Source organism: Sander lucioperca, chromosome 11 (assembly GCF_008315115.2).
Source record: "Sander lucioperca isolate FBNREF2018 chromosome 11, SLUC_FBN_1.2, whole genome shotgun sequence".
NCBI classification, from domain to species: domain Eukaryota; kingdom Metazoa; phylum Chordata; class Actinopteri; order Perciformes; family Percidae; genus Sander; species Sander lucioperca.
Window position 1 is genome coordinate 25715745 of NC_050183.1, and position 13007 is coordinate 25728751.

Sequence of the window (13007 nt, forward strand, 5' to 3'; positions counted from 1 at the left end):
CTGAATCCTGACACCTGGTCTGGTCAACATCACTGACACTGGGATATAAAGGTCTGTTCCTATACTGTAGGTCAGCGCATTCTTGGATCATGTTCATCCAATATCTTGAAACTCTGAAAGTTTCCCCTAATGTTACCTGGCCTGTGTATGCCTTTACTTCAACAGTTAAACAAGCTGGAAAACAATGTTTCTTAAAGTGTCATTTCACATAAATTACAAAATTTCCCCTAGTTATATCTAGCCATGCAGGCACTTAAGATTTTATTTGCCTCCACCTATATACAATGTAGCTAGATGCAATTTGTTTGTGGTGCTTGCAACGTTGAAAAATGACATGTCTTGGTTACTCTGGATAATCTACACAACAACTGTTTTTCTGTGGTTTATCCACAGTTACAGAGGTGCTGTTTCTGGAAAGATATGTTGTTGTGAATGTTTTTTTGTTTATTTTTATAATGCTGTGGGCACCACAAATTAAGTTCTATTTAACTCCATTGTATTGGGAGGGATATAGAAAACCTCAGACAGAGATACTGTATCCCAAAACCTTGACAAAAAAAACCGTAATAATCTGCTTCGGTATATGCTATGATCAAGTGAGAACGGCTGAAGATTTTTTCCATTGTCAATCATTTTACAAGTAAGGTATCAGCTAAATTCCTTTTGATATATTTTATTTCATTCCCAGTTTATGGAAAAGAAAGAATAGCAATAAAACAATATATACAGTATATCAAAGTCAATATTCATTCATACTATTGAGACGTTTTAAAATTGGTTTGCTCTGCACTACAGAAGTTGAAATAATGCGATATAAATTAGATCTCCACAAAAATACAGAATGAGAAATCCATAGAATGCTCAGGAAAAAAGGAAATGTAACATCTTCAGTTCTATGAAAACAAAACCCCACCCCGTGAGGAAGACCGTGTGATACCACTGAAAGCTCCAGAACAGCTACTTTCTTTTAAGATTATTTTTTGGGCTTTTCAGCCTTTATTTGATATGACAGCTAGGTGAGAAAGGGGAGAGAGAGGAGGGAAGACATGAAGGAAATCATCACAGGTCGGCTTCGAACCCTGGACCTCTGCGTCGAGGCATAAACCTCTAAGTATATGTGTGCCTGCTCTACCCACTGAGCCAACCCGGCCACCAGAAAGCTACTTAACGGACGTTGTGGTGAGACTGTTTTGTCAACGAAGATCAAACCTTACCTGACGAGTGGCAGGGGGTTTCCTATAACTCTGCATTCCAGACGAATGGGGTTTCCTTCTGCCACCTCCTGACTCTTCAGCTTTTGGAGGAAGCAAGGAGGAGACAGCGGCCCCTGTGTGGTTGGAGCTCCAGAGTGTTGGTGCCTTGCAGAAGCTGCCACTCCAGGCTGAGGGTGCAAGATCATGGCAGGGTGGCTGTACTGTGTCTCCTCTGGCTGGCAGGGAGGCAGAGAGGGAGCAGAGACTGAGCCCTGAGGGACTGGTCGCCTACTCCTTGGAGTCAGATAGCCACTATCAGGAGAGGAGGAGTCCTCCTCCACCTGCTGCTCCAAATGAGCAGAACCTTTGAAGATGGACGACAGCTCCTCGATGAACGTCGCAGCTCGGCTGCAGAACTCTGTGGCAGAAGCTACCCGCTCATTCAGCTCCAGGCCTTCATGAACCAGCCTGGGTTTATCCTGCTTATAAACTGGCAGGATAGGTTTGTGGCGGACAACCTTCTCTGCAGAGGCTGGAGCCTCACAGGACACCTGTACGGGTTTGCTGAGGTTGGCGTTGTGGCTGGAAGAGTCCTCTGGGCAGGGGGCTTTGGTCTGGTGCTGCAGGTTTGGGCTTGTGGTGAGGTTTTCAGTAGTCTGGGGGGGCACAGGAAGGGAGGGGACCAGTTGGAGAGCCTGCTCCTGGGATGTAGGATTAGAGGGTCCTAGATCTTCAGATTCAAATGTGTCACCAAAGGCCTCCAGGGCCAGGTCCAGGCTACGATGAATCTCTTCTGCACTCAAGAAGGCAGTAAGATCTGCAAAGTCCCCATCTCCAGAATCCCGCTCTGTCACTGAGTCCAGGTAGAATTCCCCATCAGAGGATGCCTCGGAAAACACCCCCCCATCGCCTTCCGAAGTCCCGCCTGCTGCCGGGTCCTTCAGCAGCAGAGAGATGGGGAGTGGCTGATTCCAACTCCCGTCCTGCATCCTGAAACACACATCAACTGTCATTAACCAGCAAATTACATATATGTACACTGTAGACAGTTCAGTTTATAAAGCGCATGAGATCATTATCATTAGAAAGGGAAATGACAGTTACAGGAGGAGTGAAGCTTAAAACATTGACTTCACAATAGTGGCTCATTTGCTTTGCTGCCATAGCTGGCAGGATGACTCAGGCCGGTGTTGTCTGGATGCAGTTGGTGGGTATTAGCAAAGGCCTTTACTAAGGTCATAGTGAACATGACTGGCATTTCTTCCTCGCTCTGCTTCTGTCAGGATATTTTACCCCATCACTCTGTTCTTTGGTTGTTTAACAGTTACAGCTAAAACAAATTATTTTCATTCCCAATGGATCCAAAGGTTGTTTTTTGAGTAATCAGTTGCATCAAACAAGGTTATTGCAAAAGGCCACATCCAACAATACACAGAATATATGTATTTTTTCTGTTTATTCTTTGAACATATGAAATCACCTAAATTCTGAAAGTCGATATGTTCATACCATAAATCAATAACATTTTTCCAAACTAAAGCCATTTTGTTAACAAGTGATGGAGAGACTCCACACAGAGGCCATGAGCATCTTCAACCAAATTAAATGTGCACAACAACACACACTGTATGTCATTTACATTCATGTCACCTGATGCGTCCTTATGTATTAGTTTACACATAATGTACTGGTCTCACTTTTTTGACTCAGATAGTAAAATAGGTCACATGCAGTTTAAAATGTTTCTTCAGCTCTGATCTCTGTGAGATCTGACTCTTGATGTAGAGTATGTTGTGAAGCTGTTGGTGAAGACACATACATGAGGCAGTGAGACACTCAGAGCCTCATGGCGTCCTGAAGACCAGCTGTTGTTATTTTTAATCCCCTGGGCTATGTTTCACAGCAGCAGCGCAGCCCCACCCACCCTGAGCTCAGGAGAGAGGTCCCTGAAACTCAGCCGCTACCTTCCAACGCACACAGGTACAACTGGACACACACAAACATCCACTGACAGTCACTGGGTAAAAGCATTAAACGGACAAGTCATGAAAACGTTCCATCATCTGAAGCGAACAATAACAACAAGTGCAGTGCTTATTAAATATGAATGTGGGTAATTTTAAACACTGAGACTGATTGACAGAATGTTAACAACTGTCGGTGCTGTCAAAGTTTCCACTAACTCCTATTTTATTCAAGATTTTACAAGCCTTATTAAGGTAACTTCAATATTTACATTGCATTGTATATATGCATTTTCACAGTATTTGTTATATTTAATACAAATACATAGTTTAAAATGACAATGAATCAACATGAGAAGATACTGCCATGTTTGAATGTGACTGATTATGTATATAAAGACTACATTTCAAACAGCTACTGTTACATGAAATGATTTAGAGCATACTTTTGATAAATTCTGAATTAAATTAAGAACCAAACCATAAAATACTGTTGAGTATCAACAAAAACAGAGCTAAACTTACCTTAAAGTAGGCTATTTGTCCAAACACTTTCTCCTGGTTTTGTGGTTCTAGGTTTGTCTTGCTTATAAGTAAGAAAGAGCCAAAAACAAGCGTCTCTTTCCAGAAGAGCAGCGTTATTGGTCAGACAGGATCTCTCAGGTTCAGGGTCCAATTGCGTACTGCCTCTGCAGTGGCCTGCTGTCCCATCTGTCCCGGTCTCTAGCGGCTCACTATGTGGGGCTATATTTGGCCCATGGCTCAGGTTTCACAGCCAGAATATTGGCAAGAAGAGAGAGTGTTAAGGTAGTCCAGGGGAACAGAAGGTAGTGGTGACATTTTTACAGAACAAGTCTTTTTTATTAATCAAACACAGCAAACACAGACAAATAGTGCAGCCTGTAATATTTGACACACACACACACACACACACACACACACACACACACACATACACACACACACACACACAAACACACAGATGCACATATAAGCTAGTACAACTGGGGTTCATGCAAAATTCATTCATGTGCATTGGCCACTTTGGTTTGAACAATGACTAGATAATAAAAATCCTGCTGAATACGTCATTTACTGGATGAGTTATGGTTTGTCTAGTAAAGACGTCTAATGAGACACAGTGAAGTGACAGCAACTTGTCAGTGTGGATGCGATGACCCCAGACCACCCACTTATGTGTCTTAGCTATGGGTAAGTTATCATTAAATGGGTCTGGGAGAATTAAGCAAAGACTAGTGCTGACATTCAGGTTCAGCACTGGGTTTGGTACAAGGTCAATGCTGCTTACATAGATAAAGATTCAAATAAGGCACAGATCCGTAGCATTTTAAACTCTCTGAGTTAGACTCGACTAAAGACAAAACAGTGGGTTAGAAGGGCAAAGACAGTCGAGGACCATGCAGACTCACTTGGGCTATTTCTAGGCCACTATCACATTTTGTGCTCTTAGAGCTATTCTGGTTCTTCATCAATCTACTGATTAAAGTAAGTGCCAGTGATAAGTTCGGGAGGAATTTCCACTGTAATAACTATCTAGTGCGCACACACACACACACACACACACACACACACACACACACACACACACAGAACCAGCTAATCAGTTATCCTCTAAAATTCTACTTGCTCCAATTAATAATAACTGATACTAAAGTAGGCTATCACTTAAAAATAACTGCATTATTTAGTGGTGACTTCTGTAACATGCAGACTTGCACTCTGCTGTGATCTATGTAAAAATAGTACTGGAACATTTCCAGCACTCTTTACACTATGTGCCCACCACAACACTATTCCTTGCATCACAGATTATGTTAACATTGTGGCCTATATACAGTATTTCTCTATAGTTTTTAAAAAATATTGCTGGAAGCTCCAGAGAATTTCTTCTCATATTAGGCCTCACTGCATTGCTCGAATGGTTATAGGCATAGCATAGGCATCATCTTCATACACAATATCTGGATTACACCAAGAATATATTGATAATCTGTATCAGCAGTATGAACAAGACTGCGCAGCTGAGACTTCAGTAGCCTACATGTAATACTACTATTACTACTACTACTACTACTACTACTAATAATAATAATAATAATACGTTTAATTTGTAAAGCAGTTTTCTAGACCCAAAGCGACAGGGACTAAATATTATAACACTCATGGTTTGGCAAACAAATCTTCAAAAAAATGTCACAAAGCACAATAAATATATAAAACACTTCCAAAACACAATAGCCTTCTCACAAAATTGCATTAGCATTTAGGCGCAGTAGCTAAATAAAGCTAAATGCGAGAGCCTCCAGTTGAGCAAGGTCAGTCTCCGGGCTAGCAGAGATGTAAACGCCAGGGCCCGCCTCAACAGGGAGGTCAGCGTCAAGGGAAATGCCAAAAATGGCTGACAAAGGGTTAAGTGGAGTAACGTGATCATAAGCTCTGCTCATGGTGTAAAAAATGCTCATCCAGAAGGTTGTTAATTTAGGGGAAGACCAGAACATATGAGTGTGGTTGGCAGGAGACTGGTTACACCTGTTACAGGCGTCCTGGACAGTGGAGTATATTTTAGACAATTTTGCATTTGTGTAGTGGACCTTATGAAGGACCTTGCATTGGATTAGGCCATGACGAGCACATATGGAGGAAGAGTGAACAAAAGCCAGAGCAAGGTCCCATTGTTAGTTCATAATAGTCAGTTCAGATCGCCCTCCCATGCCGCTTTTGTTAAAGTACGAGGGTTCGCGGAGGCCGAGCATAGAGACTCGTACGGTACAGAAACGCATTTCTTACAGTTGGGGTCTATCACCAGGAGGGAGTAAGTCAAGGTTTCGGGGGGGCGGTTTGGAAAGTGGGGGAATGTCTTCTTGACAAAACCATGTTGACATAATTAACATGACAACCATGTTAATTAAATTTATCTGGCCCATGAGGGCCGAACCGCTCCACAATGTTTAAAATCACAGGGAGCGAGACAGCTGGGATAGAGATGTACAGGGGCAGGTTGTCCGCATACAGTGAGACTTTATGAGTTGTGCCAAACTGTTTGATGCCTTTGAAACCTTCCTCCGAACAAAGCCAAACGGCCAGAGGTTCTATCGCGATGGCGAACAGGAGTGGCGACAGAGGGCAGCCCTGCCTGGTACCTCTCCGGAGTGAGAAAAGGGGTGACAACGTGTTGTTAGTTTGAACTGAGGCCATCGGGGATGAATATAATAATCTGACCCAAAGGATACAATTGTTGCCCAGGCCAAACCTGTCCATTGCCTTGTATAGGTACCCCCACTGGACCCTGTCGAAGGCCTTTTCGGCGTTACTGACTACGTGCCTGTGTCAAACATTAGAAACTACACGTTTAACTAGGGTGTAACAGGGTAGACCTGTATCATTCAGCTTCACACTAATTGACACCAATTGGGAGTAGTGTGTGTGTGTAGTGGAGGGATTATTGTTATTATTTTGCTGTGAGCCAATGGCTATGATTCAGGGTCTGATTGAAGGCAGGTGTATGTGAGTGTGCCTCCACTCTGTTCTCCGTTCTCTGTGTTTCTTTGTGTGTGCAGGCCATGGCAGGGCTCTAGACTAACTTTTTTTCACTAGGAGCACAGTGGCCCCCAACTGAAAATTTTAGGGGCGCAACCAGAAAATGTAGGGGCACACACCGTTAATCAACATGCTAACCAAATATTCACATTCTACTAATTTCCACTGTATTACTAATAAATACTTAATATATATAATATATTAAATGCAGAAATTACAATGTGCTGTTTCACATTTTATTGTGCACTTTTGAAGATGCAACATAGAAGGTAAACCAACAGCACCATCGCTGTCATGACAGTACAAATATTAAAAGAAATATACCATATATACATTCAGAATTTTAAAAAAGTGCTTAGTAACAAAGTGCTTAGTAACCTTTCGGTCATTTCACAGTTAAAAACACCACTTAACTTAATTTCAACATCATCTCTGCCTCATCTGCGCTCTGATTTACAGCCTCTTGTCTTCTAAAAGCAACCGGCAGTGGCGTTGCTTTTTCATTTATTAACATGTCACGGCATACTCTATGCTTGAGGCTAAGATTGTGTTTAACTAGTGCATTGTGTTTAAACTGCGAAGTGCCTGCACTGTCGGCAAACTTCGTGTTCCCCCCCGCAGTTCATGGAGTTCGTCTCCTTATAGTACCTCAACCAGCTGAATTCTGACAGGTGACAGCCAGTCTTCCCGAAAATGGTGGGTTCGGGCCTTTTTCGCCACACAAACCTCTGACTCAGAATCATCATCCTACTGTGACACTGTAGACTCTGGCACAAGCACACTAGCCACAGGTCGGAAGAACGAGTCAATAATTCGCTTGGTCATAGACGCACAGGGAAGGTTGTGATATTTGTCTCCTTCCCACAGACACGAGGTTTACGCGCGCTCGGTTATCTCTAGGACCCTCCCCCCTCCACACATTAGCCACTTACAGTGGCCAATCTCTATCCTTCTCACACTCATTGGCCTGCCACAGATTCTGGATTCATTGACGCGCCCCTTCCACGTTTAACGTTGTGTAAAAAAAAAAAAGGGGGGGGGGGCAAATTTACTGGTCGCACATGTGCGACTGGATGTAAAATTCAGGCGCACATTCTCAAATTTTGGACCATTTGGTCGCAGTCTGGAGCCCTGCATGGCATGCTCAAAGCGCCGCTTTCTGAAGACATACTTTGGGCTTCCTGAAGTGTTGCCAGCCTTGTCCATGGTGGTTGCTCAGAGAGGACTGCCATCTAGTTATGTGTAAACTTGACAGACTGTGAGAAAGCAGGCAACCAGCGGCGCATATGACCTTTTGGGCCATGTACCGTTCCCCTCCTTCCCTGCTAGTATTACTGTTTTCCCTTCTTTTGCATGGTTGAGAAACCACTACATGGTTCAAGTCAATATCCTAATAAAAATAACTTGTATACTATCAATAAAAAATTGATCACAAAAAAAAATTATATTGTATGTAAAATACATATATAGCATTACAATGGACAAAAAATTCACACGTGTAAAATAAAGAAACTTCAGTAACTCATTGTGTTGCCACTGTGTTGTTCAGTTTGCTTGGGAGCATTAAATTAATAAAAAATTTAAATAATAACATATGATAATTATCACAAGAATATTATTGAATTATTTGCCCTGCCTATCTTTAACTCCACTGTCTTATTCTGTTTTAAGTCTGCCACAGAACAAGATGCATTACAAAACAATGTGACATTGCTTTTACCAAAAGAAGATGTTGTTATTATTATACAACCATAACCATAACAAAATGGTTATTATGACAGACAGATGGTCCTGGTTGAATTACTGGAACAATACCACAACAAAGTTCACCGAAACGTGTTTCTGAAAACATTTTAAGCGAGAAATAGGCCGTGCAGTTGCTGATTCTGTCTTCATTTCAGATCGACAAAGGTCAGTTTAAAAGATTTTCGTCCGATTTTGAGAGGCGTTTGTCACGCTCATCCCGCTCGTCATTTCCGGGTTAGCACTCCACCAATCAGATTGGTCATTGAGTCCGACTGCCCACCCACCGATTCAACATGTAAAATCGGCCAAAATGAAGGCTGACGGCTCCTCTGGCTGAACCGAACAGACTCGAGTCACTGACCTCGCCAGACTGTCCGACGGCCGATAATCGGGTTGGTGTGTCAGCGCCTTAAGCCCACAGTCCTTCTGCCACAGCAGCTCCAGACAATGGACCCAAGCTTTACAGCAAATTAAACAACTCCTGTTTATACTGTACCAACAGTCCTGCATGTGTGTGTGTGTGAGTGTGTGTGTGTGTGTGTGTGTGTGTGTGTGAAGACATGGAGATCTGAATATCGGCAAACCTACAGAAAGCACAGAGGCTAGACAGCTGAGTCATATTAATATATATTTTTCGTGTGTGTCTAAGCTTTGTATTCACCTGTATGTCCAGCTCTTGACAGCGTTGGGCTAACGCTTCCTTATCTGCTAGAAGTTCAGTGAGTTCCTCTAGGGCTTTTTTCAACTGGACACATGAAGGAAAAGCAGAATTAACTCACACATACATTCACATACCTTATCGAGTGGTTCTGCTGCAATATTTAGGTCAGAGGTCTAAGGCTTTCAAACCCTCCTGTAACCGTCACCTCCTCTTCATGGATCGCCATGTTTCATTTTTATCCAATGTCAAGCCTGTTACACAGGACTCATCTCTGCACTGTGGTCGAACAGATCCAAAAGAATAAACGCCTAAGTGATGAGCTGGGTTGGAGTGACTCTTTTGAAATGCTAATGTTAACTTAAGCTGTGATGCTAACTGTCTGCCAAATCTTGGACTGGTGACTTATGCAGTTTATTACAGCTGACGGGATAAGTTGAAATAGCTAAAACTATTTTCATCATCAGTTACATTTTTCAGTCATTTGCTCTCTGCCTCTCAAAGAGAGCAGGTGAAAATTGACTTACCTTTCTTCATTTTATATCATAAAAAGTTGGTGAGACGAAATAAGTTATTTTAAATATTATGATGATATAAAGACCAAATTCTTAAAGACTTATTATGTTTTTCTGTATTTTCTGTCACATCTATAATGTTAAAATGTCGGATGTTCATGTTAAATTCAGCCAAAGCTTTAAATGATGTGGTAAACGGATTAAAAAGAAATCCCTATGGGTCCAAACCTTTGGATTTCCAGCTGTTCTGAACAGTTTAACAGTGTTTTCTACTCTCGGCTCCGTATCATGTCATGTCAACCGAGCCGGTTTTCGCTGGTGATCTGCTCCAGGCAATCACACTACTGCAGTGTTTATCAATGTTGTCACCTGCTAACGTCCTAAGACCTCGTGAGCCCCGATCTATTCTTCCCCTCATCTCTTATACTTTCTTTCTTGGTTATCTTCTCATAACACACGCCAGGGTGGGGGCCCCTGTATTGTGTCTCGTCCTCATTTGCTCTCACGCAAAGCAATACATTCTGTTCCTGTTTTATTTGATATTATTACTCAATATACTTTGCTCAAGGCCACTGTGACCCTATCTTTACTCAGACTATTATTACTAAGCAAGGTAAAGGTAGGTGTCTTTATTTGGTTATGTAAGTATAATGTCCCAACCAATGTTGTGCAGAATCCTTTGTATTTAAGTCGTCTGTAATGTTAGTAGTGTGTAGTGCAGTGTAAGGTCTTGAAAAGATCAGACCTTACTCTTGCTGCAGATTTAACTCCCTTTAACAATGTGGCTTTATCATTTTTTGCTGGGTTTTGACCTGAAAGGGCTTTTCCTGTTTATTTTCATTTCTATCCTAATAGCAGACTTCCTAAAATTCAGGAATCCTCCAAATTATCCTCCAGGACCTCTGGCTCTTCCCCTTGTGGGATATTTCTTCAGTGTAGACATGAAACATCCACACATTTATTTTACTAAGGTAAGGTATAATAGAATCATATTTTCATATTAGTGTGATTTAGTTTTGACACATTCTAATACATTCAATCTATTATGTGTATTATGTAAATGTTAAATCGTTTAATATAACAATAACAATATGGACAACTTTGTCAATGTACTAAATAAATGTAAGCCATTTCAATTATTTTTAATAGTTCACATAGTAAATGTACTTTACATTGTTTACACTCTTCAGGAAATGTGCAGTTGTGTTTAAACTACTTATTTTTATATAGAAACTCATGGCAGATACTGATATCTGGTGGTTAAATTGTTTATATAAATGTATATTCTGATTTGGTACACCTGGTTGTCCATTTGTTCCTAATTGCGCATTTGTAGATTTTGTTTTGAACAATTTAAAAATGTACATGATGCAGACAGTGGTGTGTTGTGATTCAATAGTGTTTGTTTCCAAATGTGTTGTCCACAGCTGGCTGACATCTATGGGAATGTGTTCAGTGTCCGCCTTGGCGGTGAGAAGATGGTGTTTGTGTCTGGGTACAAGATGGTGAAGAAAGCCATTGTGACACAAGCTGAGAATTTTGTGGATCGACCATACAGTGCAATAAATGACAGGGTATACTCAGGAGGCTCAGGTGTACAAATCTCTCCCTTTCTCTTGTCTCATGCTATGCAGGAATTAGTTCCCCTGAGTCATTAACTCTATTTCTTCTGCATGCTTGTGTCTAGGTGGTCTGTTCTTAAGCAATGGTGAAACATGGAAGAGACAGCGACGCTTTGCCTTGTCTACCTTACGTAGCTTTGGACTGGGCAAAGGTACTATGGAGCAGAGTATCTGTGAGGAGATCTGGCATCTGCAGGAGGAGATAGAGAAGGAGAAAGGTTTGCAAAACAAGCTCATAATGAGCATCTCTTCAGCAGTAAAGCATTGTCTAAACAGTGGCGTCCTCTCCTCCAGGTGAACCTTTCAATCCAGCAGGCTTCTTCAACAATGCTGCGTCCAACATCATTTGCCAGCTGGTGTTCGGGAAACGGTTTGACTACAACGACCACAACTTCCAGACCATGCTGAAGTATATGTCTGAAGCTGTTAGGCTGGAGGGCTCTGTATGGGGTAGGGTAAGTCAGTAATTTTCATTTAGTTCAATCATGTTCAGAGACACAGCATTCTGGTGGGATTGTTGGCGAGGCCCATGTCTGTGGTCAAAGTTCATCACTAAATGTAAAAGGTGATGAAATGTGACATATTGTTTTCTTCTGAGCAGCTGTATGACTCATTCCCTGGAGTGATGAAGCACTTTCCGGGTCCTCACAACAAAATATTCAGCTACATCTACGCCATCCTAGACTTCATCAGTCAGGAGATAAAGAGTCATAAGAAGGACCTGGACCACAGTGATCCCAGGGACTACATTGATGCTTTCATCATTGAAATGGAGAATGTACATTAACAGTTGCACTGCACAACACTGTGTAGCCCTTCCTGTCAATCTACCAGCCACTCAATACTGTATCTTCTCTGCATTTCTGAATAGCACAAAGAGACTGATCTGGGCTTCACTGAGACCAATCTGGCCATGTGCACTCTGGATCTATTCTTGGCTGGATCAGAGACAACCTTCACTACTTTGCTGTGGGCTTTGGTTTTCCTCATCAAAAACCCTGATATTCAGAGTAGGTGACATATATATTATGATATTTGGCCATAGAGACAGAGCGCATTTTAAGTCCCGCCCCCACTGTAGGGGAAAACAACTCTTTGCTCTCTAATGACTTTGTATCGCGTGAAGGTCCAGCTAGCAAACAACAGAAAAATGCCTAAAAGCTGTGTGTGGTGGGATGCACTACCAACATGGTAAAGACCCCATAACTAGGTTAACTAGGCTGCTGGACTGGAAAAACTGAGCCTTTGAAAACATGAGTGGATACAGACATGAGGAATCAGCGGAAATGAGAAGAATACGGAATCCTGACAATAAGCTAATGTTATGCGTTATGTGTGTAAAAGCTCGTTACCAAGTCAAATATCCAAATGTCAGTTTTAGGCTAACTATATTTCTGTTATTTATTTGAACCAGAATATATGTTTTACTCTCAGCTGTTACACCAAATGTGTGTTTGTGGACTCTTTAGGGAAACGCGTGTGTCTCGGGGAAGGCCTCGCCAAAATGGAGCTGTTCCTGTTTTTGGTCGGTTTACTACAGAAGTTCTCTTTCTTCGTTCCTGATGGAGTAGAGTTAAGTACAGAAGGAGTTACTGGATTAACACATGTACCACACTCCTTCAATGTTTACACCAAGGCTCACTGAATTATATCATATCTTACTGAATCAGCACTGGTTGTAGAGAAGTCTTTTTCAATACAGCATGTTGGGGTTTTCCTCCTCTGTGTCCCCCCTTCTGGGACAATGTGTC

The 13007-nt window shown here is 41.9% G+C and overlaps 2 protein-coding genes across 8 annotated transcripts in view; one reads left to right on the top strand and one right to left on the bottom strand.

Annotated features, from left to right (window-relative positions):
• palld (palladin, cytoskeletal associated protein) overlaps nt 1–3871 on the bottom strand; it is a 55309-nt gene extending 51438 nt beyond the window's left edge. For all 7 annotated transcript variants that reach the window (XR_004898727.1, XM_036007030.1, XM_036007029.1 and 4 more), the window contains exons 1-2: nt 3683–3871; nt 1215–2183 (exon numbers count right to left, since the gene is read on the bottom strand). Coding sequence is in view for 6 of the 7 variants with exons in the window: in XM_036007030.1 (XP_035862923.1) it covers nt 1215–2182 (968 nt within the window). In the remaining variant the exon portion in view is untranslated. The remainder of the gene's footprint in view (nt 1–1214; nt 2184–3682) is intronic.
• A 6378-nt stretch (nt 3872–10249) lies between these two features.
• Nucleotides 10250–12291, top strand: LOC116058731 (cytochrome P450 2J5-like). Its single transcript, XM_031311571.2, has 6 exons — nt 10250–10605; nt 11062–11227; nt 11322–11474; nt 11551–11711; nt 11858–12034; nt 12128–12291. The coding sequence occupies exons 1-6, from the start codon at nt 10414–10416 to the stop codon at nt 12272–12274; spliced, it is 996 nt and encodes a 331-aa protein (XP_031167431.2). The 5' UTR covers nt 10250–10413; the 3' UTR covers nt 12275–12291.
• The last annotated feature ends 716 nt before the right edge of the window (nt 12292–13007 follow it).